At 42.7% G+C, this 15,277-nt stretch overlaps 1 protein-coding gene across 4 annotated transcripts in view; it reads left to right on the plus strand.

Annotated features, from left to right (window-relative positions):
- Positions 1 to 15,277, plus strand: part of ppfibp2b (PPFIA binding protein 2b) — a 101,032-nt gene that overhangs the window by 20,612 nt on the left and 65,143 nt on the right. For 2 of the 4 annotated variants that reach the window (XM_029434449.1, XM_029434452.1), the window contains exons 2-3: positions 4,429 to 4,525; positions 12,057 to 12,265. In XM_029434449.1, coding sequence (XP_029290309.1) covers positions 4,444 to 4,525; positions 12,057 to 12,265 — 291 coding nt within the window. In that variant the 5' untranslated portion in view covers positions 4,429 to 4,443. Of the gene's footprint in view, positions 1 to 3,977; positions 3,996 to 4,428; positions 4,526 to 12,056; positions 12,266 to 15,277 lie in introns of those variants that run through there. The other 2 variants (XM_029434450.1, XM_029434451.1) reach the window with 2 other exon arrangements.

Genomic DNA, 15,277 nt, shown 5'->3' on the forward strand with positions numbered 1-15,277 from the left:
ACAAAGTTAGCAACTAGCTGGTGAACATAGCGGAGCCTTTAGCAGCAGATATTGTTCTCAGGAGTTGGTCACTAAACCAGATCTAAAAGGAGAGTACATATCTGATATGTAAAAATCAAATAGGCTTGCTAAGATATTAGCTATAGCAATTTTACAAAGTCAATATGTTGAGTTTACAGCTTGGCCTGTGGTCAAAAATACAGTGAAGTTTAAACCTTTAGCAATATTTCTAAAATTGTGTCAGTAGTTCATAGCCTTTTCTTCATCTTTCTTATAACCTGTCAGGCCACGACAGGCAGCTGACTGGCTCAGGAGGTAGAGCGGTCGTGTGTGTGTGTGTGTGTGTGTGTGTGATCCTGAAGAGCAGGTGGCAGCCTCTGTATGAATGTGTGGGTGAATGCTGACATGTGTTGTAAAAGTGCTTTGAGTGGTAGCAAAGACTAGAAAAGCGCTCTATAGTTCAGGCCAACATATGTGCTATTTGTACAGAAAGACATTAGCAAACTTATTCTTGTTTGCCAAACTTTATTATTATTATAGTATTGTGAACTGTGCAAGTTGCTAAATAAATCAGCAACTCAGCCCTCAGCAGAGATGGGAATTGGCTAATCAAGGAAATTGCTCATGTAAATTGCTTTAAAACATAATTGTTTCTAGAAGTTTATCAGTTTGTTGATGTGTACAGCAGTTGATGTGTAGAGCAGTGTATAAAAGTAGTGAAGAGCAATGCTGGATGACAATAATGCACTGAGGCATGTGATGGTCCTGATGGCGCTAATCATGAAGCTGATAGCAGCACAGCCACTTGGCTAGCAGACAATGAGATAGCCATAGCTTCTGAATGTGTATCTTGCTGTCAGCTGTGGGCAGTTGAGCACAACTCTCTTACCCCACCACTCATCTCTTCCCTCTCTTCCTCTTCTCTCCTCCCTGTCTATCTCTCTGTCGTATAGGGATCTCTGTGTGCTTGAGTTGGAGCGATAGGAGTGAGGTTGGAGCGGACACACTGCTTTGTTTTCTGTTCTCTCACACACACATGTGCACTACATGAAAAATATGATTTCGATTTTTGATATGATTGTTTGCATACAGGCACTTAGCAGGTGTTTGATTTGATCACAGGGTGTTGAGACCTATTATTATATACAACTAGTTTATATCTATAATTGAGTCAATGACTGGCTGAGTGAACCATTCCAAGTCCAGCATAGGAAAGTGTATTGTGTTTTAGTGTCTGGAAGTTCATGCATTAACTGTGTTTATTTAGTCAGTAAACTGCTCTGTCAATATGACAACTTGGTTGAGCTGCTTGCTGGAATGAGTTGCAAATCCTGTTGGTTTCAGATTGAAATGAACACAGTTTTGAATTTCTCATGCAATTGGAGCTCTTTGGCCATTTGACTTTCTGAACCTTGAATAGTGTCTAAAAGTCTTTATTATATTCTTCAGTGTTGAATGCTAAACTGAATGACAAATTTGCAGTTATATATAATGCTTTTGAGAAATGTACATGCTGCCGTGAAAAACAACAATCCAAACTATTCTTGTGGCTTTCTAAAGTTTGCAGCTGTATACATAACATGATTGTCCAATCAGCACCTTCTGACTCTCAGTGAAGCTGTCCGTTGTTAACACGACAGGTTGTGTAGAGGGCCAACATTCATTTTGACTCAGGAGACGGAGCTGTCAACACTGAAGCGGGTGTAGCTGTAAGAAACAGGTCCCATATTGTCATGTTTGACAAACTTGTTTTTCTGGGCTGTATCTTTCTTGCTGGGAAAAGGCATGTTTGTTTCTACATCAATTAAGATATGACAAATCAACGTACACAGACAATGTAATTAAACCTGCCATTCAGTTTAACAGAGTATATTGTCTGCATACAATGAAAAAAAAATATATATTTACAGAGTACTCCAAAACAGCTGGCACTGGTAAACTACTTCAGCTGTCATTTCATAATTGCACTCTAAATCCTTTGACTATACAATAGCAACAATACCAAATGTAATAGCAGTTTTTATATTAACATGTTTAACCTTATATTATAACCTTATATTCTTTCACACAGCTATGAAAACTGCAAAAGACATTTTAATTGGGAACAAAGTTAACAAACTGATGGTGACCCTGAGAACACAAAACAAATCAATTGAAAGTGAGAAAACACAACCAAAATACAGAAATACCTTGCAAAAAAACAAAAATACTTTAATTAACAAAGCTGAATACAAAAACAAAAAACAAAAACTGAGGGAGCAGGCTAAGATAAAAAGAAACAGGATGGCAGGATGGAACACCAGGATACGCAGGGATACACACAGAAGGACCGACCACACCAGGAAATATAGATGATGAACTGACAAGGAACACACATGTATATATACAAAGACACTAATCACAAGAACAGCACACAGCTGGAGGAGTCAGGCAAAGACACAAGGGCAGCAGGGTGATTAGACACAGGAGGATCAAATCAGGGGAGCAACGGCTGCTCTGGAGGACATACAGGAGGACAACCAGATGTGTGGAACCATACTGGAGGGCGACCAGATGTCCAGGGCCGCAAAGGAGGTCGGTGACGAAGGAGGAGCCCCTCTGGAGTACAAAGGCCGAAGCGGGAGAGCGCAGGGGGAAGTTGGTAGTGCATCAGCCTGACGGGTGGGAAAAAGGATCAGGGGACTTCTACGGCTTGATCAGGTGTCGGTCGGACCGCAGACGCAGGGACTCAAACTTGCTTGGTGTTGGCCAGGTTGCTGGTCAGCGGAGACTCAGGTGGAAGAGGCATGCAAAGACACAAGGGCAGCAGGATTAGACACAGGAGGATCAAATTAGGGCGGGTCAAACTATCACAAAAGGCAGGAAAACACAAAGACAAGAAGTAAAACGAGACATGACATGACACGTGTATATATACTGTATATACACATATATACAAATATATATATCAAATCAAATTATCAAATAAAAAATAAAAAATGCGTTTATAATAACTTTATAGTATAATAACTTCGGTTTTGCCTGTGTTTAACATCAAGAAGTTGCAGTTCATCCAAGTTTGTATTTCCTTAAGGCATGCTTGATGTTTAGCTAATTGACACTTCAAAATATCTGAAACCTCACAAACACAGACACACACTCTCTTCTCTCTTTCCCTCACACACACATATGGCAGTTGTACAGATTTTGCAATATGGGAGACAGTGGACCGGATTGTTTGTCTCATCAGCTCTGTGCCTGGACAGGACAATCATCTCTAAATCAGCACCTTTACATACACACAGTGTCACAATGGAACATACAGAGTCATGAACAACCCACTATTACCTTGCTTCCACACACTATTTTTCTCAAAAGCTCTCTCACACACACACATTCACACACACAAAGGCACTGTTGATTCAGTGCTGTTCAACAGAGTCAGTCTGTCATAGTTTCTGAATTGTGCTGTCACCCTCTGTCTCAACAAGATTAATATGGAGTCATGCATAATTATTAACACAAAAAGTACAAAACCTTTTTCAAATACACACATCTGAATCTGTACACGTTCATGCATCATGGGAGCAGACACATGCTTTGACTGAAAAATAGAAGAATTGAGATGGCAGCAGAGTTGTAATGACGGCATGTTACTGTAAGTCCATTGCTTGTTGTATACAGATTGTCATGATGATGAGTGCTGCTGCTGTTAAAGTGAGTGCTAATGTAGATGAGCATTATGCTGCTCTGTAGGGGGTTTATTATCCCAAGGCATCACAGTCCTTCCTCTTGATTTCTGCATGTTGATGTCTATTTGTCTGTAAGTAAGCATGACAGCATAACAGAGAGATGAGAGCCTTGAAGGAGAGATGTCAGAGACAGAATGAGTGCCTGGAAAAGAAGGAATGACAGGAGGGAGGATGGGCATGGTGAAAAGCAAGAAAGAAGGATGGAGGGGCAGCCAGAGGCAGCGATGATGGATGAAAAGTCAATCCTGCTTCGAGGAATAATATGTTAGTGTAATTGGCTATATTTATACACTTTATTCTTGCCTGCAGTGGAGGTTTTTAAAGTCAAGTGTGCATGTATAGTTTTATATAACATGTATATAAAAATCGAATTAACACCGTGATATACAGTGTCTGTAGAAAGATCCTCAAAACTTAGCAAATAGCCTAACTTGTTGCATAAAGCAAAGTTTAATTTGACAAAATTAAAGACGCATTTGGTAATCTTTAAACTCTTTGCACCTCTTTTGATGATTAGTAGAAATGGCAACAACATTAGTAGAGTTTGACTCATTGAGTCATTAGCATTGATAAACAACCATATCTTCACTATCTCAAATATGTTATTATCAACATTCTTTGCATCCTTTACTGTAGATAAAAAGACAGTGCTAAATTGGTAATAAACCCACTTTCCTTTTATTACATTTTTCTACAGAACACCTGAGATCTGATGCTTCCCGCTATCACCATGGAAACGGAGGCGAGTCACATGCTTGAGGTAGCACTGGAGCAGATGGATGACATCATCGCAGGTAAGAGCTGCAAGGTAGCAGTGTAGTCTTTGTGCCATAGACGTTACTGAAAAATGTGGTCTGTATTTTTTAGATATTGTCAATACTGGCTGTAGCATTACATTACAGGTCATTTAGCAGACCCTCTTATCCAGAGCGACTTACATTGAACTAAGTACAGGGACAGCCTCCCTGGAGCAACTCAGGGTTAAGTACCTTGCAGGGGTACAATGGTGGCAGCCTGGTATTAAACCTTCTAGTGCTTTGTTTGGAAGGCGTACCACTAGACTACTAGGCCATCACCACCCTCAGCATCTTGAGTGAGACCACATGGATGAGTGGAAGTCACATGCTCAGATCCAACAACCAGTACCATTCTCTACAATCATATTGAGCTATCCCAGCAACCAATTTCTGTACACAAAGTGGCTTCTCAGTCAAACTGTTTAACATGTACGAAGCAGCAAAGCCTGTAGGTGTCACCAGAGAGGCTTGTAGTCTCTTACAATATGTTCCAATTACCTACTATAATGTATACTGATGCTGTATACACTATATGTGTCACGATTCTGGCTTTGTGTTTCCTGTTTTATTTTGTAAAGTTCACTCCCCTTGTGTCATGTCTAGTTGTACTTCCTGTCTGTGTGTTTTCCCTCCCCCTGTGATTGTTGATTTGATCCTCTTGTGTCCATTCACCCTGCCCTTGTGTCTTTGCCTTTCTCTTCCAGCTGTGTCCCGTTCCCTTGATTAGTGTCTGTGTGTATATATCCCTGTCTGTTCCAATGTTCCTTGTCAGTTCGTAATTGATGTTACCTGATGATTCCTCGTGCTTCCTCGTGTCTTCCCTGGTTTGTTCTGTTCAGTTTTACTTTGTACCTTGTTTTGTTGTTTTTTAAGCTTTTATGAATAAAGCTCTCTTTTTGTTAAACCCTCTCATCTGGTGTGCTGCATTTGGTTCCTCCCCTGTACCACCACGTGACAATATGAGGTAATATTATGGTTTGGCATCGAAAGCCTCACTGGTTCCAGTTAGTGCACCATGGAGGAAATCATTGAGAAATGTGCTTTCTGATACAACTGATTATTCTTTGGGGATTTATTTCTTCCTTATAAGTGTGGATGTTTCAGTGCACATGTATGGTGTTGACAATACGGTGGGTTAGAGATGATTTGGGGCTAAAACTATAATTTCAGGGTCTGAGTAGTTTTTCCTTTTTAATAAAAAAAATAAAATAATAATATGCCTGAAAAATGGAATGGCGTGGCGTGATTTCTTTTTTGTTCACTCATCTCCTTTCCTCTGCTCTGTTTTTGGCAGTGCGCACGTGTTTGTGTGTATGCGAAGCCCCGCCCTTCACAAAACAGAGCGCTGTGAAGCTGCCCCTTAATAATTTATTGATTATATGTCTGGGTCCGTATAGGTCGGTGTCTGGGTCCGGTCTCGGACAGCGGTCCTGTTAGTGAACTTTGAGCTACTTTAAACACTCATTTTGTAATCCTAGAGAGGCACACGCACATCAATGCATTTCTTTCTGTTGGGTAACACTAAGCTACACAAACAAAAAGAAAAAATACCCGCACACTGCTATTTTATTCTTAGTCCATTTTTGAATTAGACTAAGCCTCCACCACAAATGTTCATCTTCAGATAAGATGCATTTTATTTTACCATGTATCTTGGAAACATACAGTATCTTTTAAGAAAATACAAAATATCAACAAACAACTGTGATAACACGTCGCAAGCCATTTGCAAATTAGATTTTTAGCAATATCCATCAAAACAAAGTGGCTGATTTTTGGCTAAGAAAACTACCAGTTTCTTTTCTTTTCTGTTAACAGCAGGTTAATAAGTGATAAACTGTGTTAATATGTGAGTTTGTGTGTGTGCTATATACATGTGCATGTGCTTTTGTGTGTGTAACTGGGGTCATGTTTAGTATCTCCTCAATCACAGAAGAACAGAGAGAGGAAGAGAAAGATACAGGGGACGTGGGTTATTGTGAATTCCTCAAAAGAGACATTTTCTGTGACTGATAATGCCTTATATACTACGAAAAACCCATTTCTGGCTAGGGACCTGCCCTCTTCGATCAAGGGTTGTGCCATCTCACCTTGAGAATAAACATACCACCTTCCCCCGTATAACACAAGTGATCAAAAGAGGGTGAATTAAAATGCACCACTGTCACATTTGACGCTCATCAGGTCACTGCTGTTTGCCCAAAACACGCTGACCTCATTGAGTGCTCTGAGGTTGCTATTCGGGCTCTGAGTGACCACAAATAGAAATACATTAAAAATCCCATTAGCGATAACATCAGCCAATCACTAACAAGGAAATTAGAGACACTTGGTGTCATATTGCGTTCCATAATCTGCAGTTTTTCCCTCTCTGGTTAAGCATCTTGTGGGAATACTATGAAAGCACTTCACTAGTTAATGACTGATATTGGTATTGTTGTTGGTGTGAGCTCCACTTATCCCTATTCAAGAAGAAGCAGAAGCAGACAGTGGAATAAAACTACATATACAGGCCTTGTTCCAGAATAAAATAGCTGAGAATGCTTCTGGGATTATTAGGGTGCACTAGTAGTAGTTGCAGAACAGGCAGGATGGACACACAATGAAAATAGCATATTGCTGATACAGTGGCCTCCCCACAGTATGTTACTAATGACAAAAGCATCCAAGGAATTATAGGCACGTGGCACTACTACAGCAGAACAGAGTGTATAATAGCTGTGCTACCAGTTCCATACAACTAATTCTAAGCAGGTTTTAGGTATGTCAATGAATACTGGATTTCTTTATACCAAATCCAATATCAATTCTTGAGAGCTTAAAAAATCCAGTAACAATACTTTTTTTTAATTTATTTTTTTACTTTCTTTCATAAATACATAACAGAAACACACATGTTATGTCGAAGCGCTCAGTGGTTCTATCCCCTGTTCATCCTGACCTTGCGCCGAAGTGTCCTTGAGCAAGACACTGATCCACAAAGTGCTCCTGATGGTCATCTTGCATGGTAGTTGGCTGTCACTAGTGTGATTTTGTGTGTAAGGCTCTGGATAAAGCACTATATAAATGCAGTTTAATAAATGTACCTTTTATTTGTTATTTTAGAGATGGAGAAAGCAAAATTGACCTCTTCATTTGTAGTTTGTATCTACACCGAGTTGACAATGCGTGAATAATGCTTTCTTCTGTGTGCTCTGGCCCAAATACACTCCATGAATGGATGACGAGATGAATGCTTTCTCATTGTTTCTATGTTCATATTGTACATAATCATGTTCACTTTTACTCCATCCATCCATCCATCGTCTACCGCTTATCCGGGATCGGGTCGCGGGGGCAGCAGTTCCAGTAAGGAACCCCAATCTTCCCTTCTCCGGGCCACATCCTCCAGCTCCGACTGGGGGATCCTGAGGCGTTCCCAGGCTAGTGAGGAGATATAATCTCTCCACCGAGTCCTGGGTCTTCCCCGGGGTCTCCTCCCAGCTGGACGTGCCTGGAACATCTGGAACATGCCCAGGTGGCATCCTTACTAGATGCCCGAACCACCTCAACTGGCTCCTTTCAACGTAAAGGAGCAGCGGCTCTACTCCGAGTCTCTCACGGATGGCTGAGCTTCTCATCCTATCTCTAAGGGAGACGCCAGCCACCCGTCTGAGAAAACCCATTTCGGCCGCTTGTACCCGTGATCTCGTTCTTTCGGTCATGACCCAGCCTTCATGACCATAGGTGAGGGTAGGAACGAAGATCGACCGGTAGATTGAGAGCTTTGCCTTCTGGCTCAGCTCTCTTTTCGTCACAACGGTGCGGTAAAGTGACTGTAATACCGCCCCCGCTGCTCCGATTCTCCGGCCAATCTCTCGCTCCATCGTCCCCTCACTCGCGAACAAGACCCCGAGGTACTTGAACTCCTTCACTTGGGGTAAAGGCTCATTCCCTAGGCAATCCACCAGTTTCCTGCTGAGAACCATGGCCTCAGATTTTGAGGTGCTGATCCTCATCCCAACCGCTTCACACTCGGCTGCAAACCGATCCAGTGACTGTTGAAGGTCAAAGACCGATGATGCCATAAGGACCACATCATCTGCAAAGAGCAGCGATGAGATCCTCAGGTCACCGAACTGCAACCCCTCTCCTCCACGACTACACCTCGATATCCTATCCATGAAAATCACAAACAGGATTGGTGATAAAGCGCAGCCCTGCAGAGTATCCGGACACAACTCTCGCTTTGGGCGTACAGGGATTGGATGTCCCCCTCACCCCATACTCCCGCAGCACCTCCCACAGTATCACCCGGGGGACCCGGTCATACGCCTTCTCCAGATCCACAAAACACATGTAGACCGGATTGGGCGTACTCCCAGGCCCCCTCCAGGATCCTTGCGAGAGTGAAGAGTTGGTCCGTTGTTCCACGACCAGGACGGAATCCGCATTGTTCCTCTTCAATCAGAGGTTTGACTGCAGGCCGAACCCTCCTTTCCAGTACCTTGGAGTAGACTTTACCAGGGAGGCTGAGAAGTGTGATACCCCTGTAGTTGGCACACACTCTCTGGTCCCCCTTTTTAAATAGGGGAACCACCACCCCGGTCTGCCACCCCCTAGGCACTGTCCCAGACTTCCACGCAATGTTGACAAGGCGTGTTAAACCAAGACAGCCCCTCAACACCCAAAGCCTTCAGCATTTCTGGACGGATCTCATCAACCACTGTGGAGTTGTTTGACTACCTCAGTGACTTCCATCAGGGAAATTGACTATGATCCCCCATCAGCTTCCAGCTCTGCCTCTACCATAGAGGCCGTGTTAGTCGGATTCAGGAGTTCCTCAAAGTGCTCCTTCCACCGGCCGATAACCTTCTCAGTCAAAGTCAGCAGGGTCCCACCCTTGCTGTACACAGCTTGGATGGTTCTTCGCTTCCCCCTCCTGAGGTGCCGGATGGTTTTCCAGAAGCACCTTGGTGCCGACCGAAAGTCCTTCTCCATAGCTTCTATATGGATATAGCTCCATAACTTCTCCCACACCCGCTGCTTTGCCTCTGACACGGCAGAGGCTGCTGCCCTTCTAGTCCTTCGATACCCTGCAACTGTTTCCGGTGTCCTCCCGGATAACATAACCCGGAAGGACTCATTCTTCAGTCGGACGGCTTCCCTGACCACCGGGGTCCACCACGGTGTTCGAGGGTTACCGCCCCTTGAGGCACCTAAGACCTTGAGACCACAGCTCATCACCGCAACTTCAGCAATAGAGGTTTTGAACATTGCCCACTCAGGTTCAATGCCTCCAACCTCCACAGGGATGTCTGAAAAGCTCCGCCAGAGGTGTGAGTTGAAGATCCCCAGGACAGGGGCTTCCTCCAGACGTTCCCAGTTCACCCGCACTACCCGTTTGGGTTTACCAAGTGTCACAACTTTGCTCGAGAGGAGTTGACAAGGAGGGAGACCACACAATCAAATAACTTTTCTATATGGTTCAATTTAAGCAAAATGATCCACAAAGCACAATATAAATAGCAGGCAGCAGGCCCGATGGAAAAGACAGAGAAGATCTTGCAGGTTTCTTTATAGCCTGAGCCCAGCCTGCTCAGGTGTGCTGAATCAGTGATGAGGAGATGACGAGGTCTCAGCTCCACCAACCAACCTCCTGAAACACAGGTTAAGCACACAACATGGGAAGGACAGGACAGGGCCACCTCTGAGGCCGTCACATACCAGGTCTGTCCAGAGTCTTCCCCCACCCCTTGATCCAACTCGCCACCAGATGGTGATCAGTTGACAGCTCTGCCCCTCTCTTCACCCGAGTGTCCAAAACATGCGTCCTCAGATCAGATGATACGATTACAAAATCAATCATTGACCTTTGGCCTAGGGTGCTCTGGTACCACGTACACTTATGAGCATCCTTATGTTCGAACATGGTGTTTGTTATGGCCATTCCATGACTAGCACAGAAGTCTAACAACAAACGACCATTCGGGTTTAGATCAGGGAGGCCCTTCCTCCCAATGACGCCTCTCCAGTTGTCTCCATCGTTTCCCATGTGTGCGTTGAAGTCTCCCAGCAAGACTACGGAGTCCCCTACTGGAACCCCATGCAGGGCTCCATTCAGGAGGCCGAATACTCCGAACTGCGGTTTGGGGCATAGGCACAAACAACAGAGTTTTCCCCCCCATAACCCGAAGGCGTAGGAAGGCGACCCTCTCGTCCACCGGGGTAAACTCCAACGTAGCGGTGCTCAGCTGGGGGCTAGTGAGTATCCCTTCCCCGGCCCGACGCCTCACACTTTGGGCAACTCCTGAGAAGAATAGAGTCCAACCCCTATCCAGGAGTATGGTTCCAGAGCCAAGACTGTGCATAGAGGTAAGCCCCACCAGATCCAACTGTTAGCACTCCACCTCCCGCACTAGTTCCGGCTCCTTCCCCCACAGAGAGGTGACGTTCCACGTCCCCAGAGCCAGCCTTTGCTGCCCGGGTGTGGTCCGTCAAGGTCCCTGACCATCACTGCCACCCGTGTGACAGCGCACCCGACCCCAGCGTTTTTTCCCATGAGTGGTGGGCCCACAGGATGGATGGATGGGAGGCACCACGTAGCTTCTTCGGGCTGTGCCTGACCAGGCTCCGTGGGAAACCCGGCCACCAGGCACTCGCTGTCGGCCTCTCCCTCTGGGCCTGGCTCCAGACGGGGGCCCCGGGCTTCCTCCGGGCAGGGTCTCTCCTTTCCTTTCCCTTTTTTTCATGAAGTCGTTTTGAACGATTCTTAGTCTGGCCCCTCGCCTGAGACCAATTTGCCTTGGGAGACCCTACCAGGAGCACAAGGCTCCAGACAACACAGCCCTCAGGTCATAGGGACACACAAACCTCTCCACCACGATATGGTGATGGTTCCCAGAGAGGCACTTCTACTCAACCAGCTTAAAGTGATCTGTTAATAATTTTTGCAGTAAATGCAGCAGTGAGTTAGTGCACTATGTCTCACTGACAGTACTTCATCCTTTGAGACTCAAAGTCTTTTATATCCTATCGTTCATATAAGGTCATACCTGGGTGATGAGCGATATAGTATTTCTGTGGACTATTAAGGCTGTTCAGTGATAACCTTTTTCCTTATACTTCCTTTATAGCTTTCAGTTATTCACTACTCTGAAGCTTTGTTGTACAGCTTTAAGATATTCAAGCACAGGTAGTTTTCATTATGTCCTCTTTATTCATGTTGGACTCCATATACTCTATGGAGGGACTGTAATGTCACAATTATTTGAGTGTGGGTGTGTGTGTGTGGGTGTGTGTGTGGGTGCCAGGAAAATGATCCAGGTGACACATGGACATTTTGGAAATAATCAGGAGGATGTATGGTTCTGGATACATTTCGCCTCCTAGTTTTCAAAGCTCCATTCTGGGTCGTCTTGCAATGGCTGGTAATACACCTAGCAAATTAATTTTGTGTTGCAGTGATTATTCCGTTTTGAACAATGGTATTATTAATCTTTCTGTGATAAGTAATTGTTTCTTCTCTCTCATTCCACACACTCTCCAGGTTCCAAAGCAGCAGCGATGGAGTTTTCCAGCAGCATGTGTGACCTGGGTTCTCCCGTCAGTGCCGGTCCTCTACAGGTCGTTCAGTTAGCTGAGGACCTCAAACTTGCTTTGGAGCTCCAACCGAACCAGGACGAGAGAGACAGCCTCAGAGCACAATTACCTACAGAAACAGCACATATTCTTACAGACTGGCTCCAGAGTGGAACTGTGAGTATATTGTGCTATGCTTCAAATCCACTTCCATATTTGTAGTCTTAATTTAAGGTTTGTTTTCTGCAGTGTAGTGTTCAAAAATCAAATTTCAAATCAATGGCGATATCACACACATTATGTGTTTATGTAGTGTTTTTGTCCTTTTTAAGCAGACACAAAGAATTTGTATTTCTATGAATTTTTGAGATGACAATTTAAGAAGTCCGCAAACTCATTAAATATGTGGCCTTAGCTGCGTGATGTAGCACTACTGCTCATTTTCCCTTAGGCTAATGCCTTCATGAAGGCATAGAAATCTCTTCTGATTTTGATGTTTTTTTAAACACTGTGGAAATCCCTGAAATCATGCCTCTAGAGACCTAATAAATGCATAGTGTTACCAGTAGGTATTTGTGTGTCAAGCTGTACAACTGCTACAGAGTAAACTGCCTAATGTCTAATGTCTAGCCCATTTGAAAACAACACTTAAACTCAGTTGTGAACAAGACGAAAAGCCAACGCGGGAGTGCCTTAACAAATACCCACCTCCTTAGTTTACGAGATGAGATAAGATTTTAGGTGGTCATATAAAAATACAGCTATATATATATATTTATATATATATATATATATATATATATATATATATATATATATATATGTGTATAGGTGTAGCATGAGCAGCAGTCTCAGTGTTCCGTCTACACAGGATGCGTTCAGGCACAGTTTCCTCTGTAGGTCACCTGCATCAGAGCATTATACACAATGACTGGAGTTATGCATGTAAAATGGAATAAAATAGACTTGCCACTTCAAATTACGTGTACGCTGGATTGATTAAAGTAGGTGCTTATCTGTTCCATAAGGTGCACAATGACAATGCTAACATGCTGATGCTAAATAGGTATACTGCAGGGTTTCTCAACGGGAGCGGTAGCGCTCCCCCAGGGGGCGTTAAGAGAACAGTGGGGTGCACTGGAAGCAATATTTTCGAAAGGGGGGCGTTTATGTGTTTTTGAGGAGCGTTTGTTTTATAGGCTCTGCTATGTTGTTAAATCTGAGATTTGAAAAAAAGAGTGAAGCAAAGTCCTTGTATGTGTAAATGTACTTGGCAATAAACCAAATTCTGAATTGATTCTGACAAGTGTTCAGGCAACTTTGTGTGTTTTTAGACTTTTATTTTGCAGACCGATAAAGTGCTGCTTAAAAAGAAACAGGATACCATGAACAAGAGGGGTGTTCTGCTGACGGGCGTAGTGTGGCGCTCCGTGGCGAAGAGTCATATTTATAAGTGTTCACATATTTTATTTCATAGTGCCTTGAGATTGCTTTTAGCTTTGAAAGGCGCTTTACAAATACAATTTATTATTATTATTATTATTATTATTATTTTATAACAATTAATTAGAATTATTTTTCGCTTTGTAGTTCTCCTCTCCTTTCCTCCTCTCTCTCTCTGTGTGTGTGTGTGTGTGTGTGTGTGTGTGTGTGTGTGTGTGTGCGTGTGCGTGTGTGTTAGGAGCGGAGCCCTGCCCATCGCAGAGGATAGAATGTGAATGCGCAAAGTATTAACGCAATAGACACCGAAATGCGCACATAAATTAGATAAATAACAAAAGCGTTTAGTTTATTTAATAAAAGAGCACCTGTTCAGTGTGAAAAGTGACTTGTGATTTGACGCTATATATACATATATGTATATATAAAAAAAGGCTGCAGTCTATGACACCGATTTAAGTTTGAATCTCAAACTTCTTACCGTTGCATTTGTTTGACGCTCCTGAATCGAAAGTCTTTGTTTGCTCCATGGGTACATGGTGTATTAGGGCAGTTGAAGGTAAAAACAACAAAAATGTTCTAATAATATCATATTTATTATTATTTAGAAATGTTATTATGCAACATCAATCTCAGAGAATTTGAGTTTTTAGAATATATATATTGAGTTTTCTAATGATAGAAAAATAAGATATATATATAGATATACAACAATTTAAATACAAAATTAATATAATCAATATGTAATATAAATAATAAATAATAATAATAATCAGAATAATAAAAACTGAATAATAAACATTAAAATACAATTAGCCTACATTTTATTTGATGGGGGGTGGTAAGGGACCTGGATAATGGATAGGGGGCGCTGACCCAGAAAAGGTTGAGAGAAAAAATTGCTTATTAGCCCTAACCTCAAAGTACAGTTGAGGCTGATGAGAAAGTTGTTTAGCAAATATTTAGTCATATAGCGAATTATTTAAAATAGAAATTTTTACCTGGTGCTAGGTGAAAATTCAGTGGATCACTCAAGTGATTACAATCCTTCTTGAGGGGTACATGAATGTCCGTTCCAAATTTCACGACAACCCATCCAATAGTTGTGAAGACATTTCACTGAAAGTCACAGATTTGAAAATGACAGTTGCGCTAAAGGAAAGGTCAGTAAGTAGGATTTATCATTTGCGCAATATCGGCAAACAATTTCATGGGAATCAATCCAGTAATTGTTCAGATATTTTAGTCTGGACCAAAGTGATGGACCAACCAACAGACTGACATTGTCATCCGTAGAGCCACACCTGGCTATAAAATACATTTAGTAAAAATGTTAGATTTAATATTTCTGTGTCAATAGCCAGAAGGTGCTCATTTTAAATGTTTTGGTGAAACTCACGCTGCCCTATGAGATACACAGCTGGGTAAGAAATTGCACTGTATGCTCAGACAGTGTACATGTATCAGCTAATAAATGTTGTGTTCGCTCACACTCAGAATGGATGGATTGCCTGCTAATGCATAAATTCTATTAATATATTCATCGTGATGTTTTGGAAGTTGATAGGCTCTGAGAAGTGCATTACTATATGCAACATGCTAACCAAAAGAACCAGCTGTTTTACGTTGAAAGGCCTCTTTCAGCAGGGGATATTTGTGTTAGTAGTGACTTCATTCAACACATTAGAAAAGAGAGGCTGGATTCGTCTGTTCATATAACCAGGAGGCTGGTTATAGGGAGTGCTGGTC

Source organism: Cottoperca gobio, chromosome 6, assembly GCF_900634415.1.
Source record: "Cottoperca gobio chromosome 6, fCotGob3.1, whole genome shotgun sequence".
Taxonomy (NCBI): domain Eukaryota; kingdom Metazoa; phylum Chordata; class Actinopteri; order Perciformes; family Bovichtidae; genus Cottoperca; species Cottoperca gobio.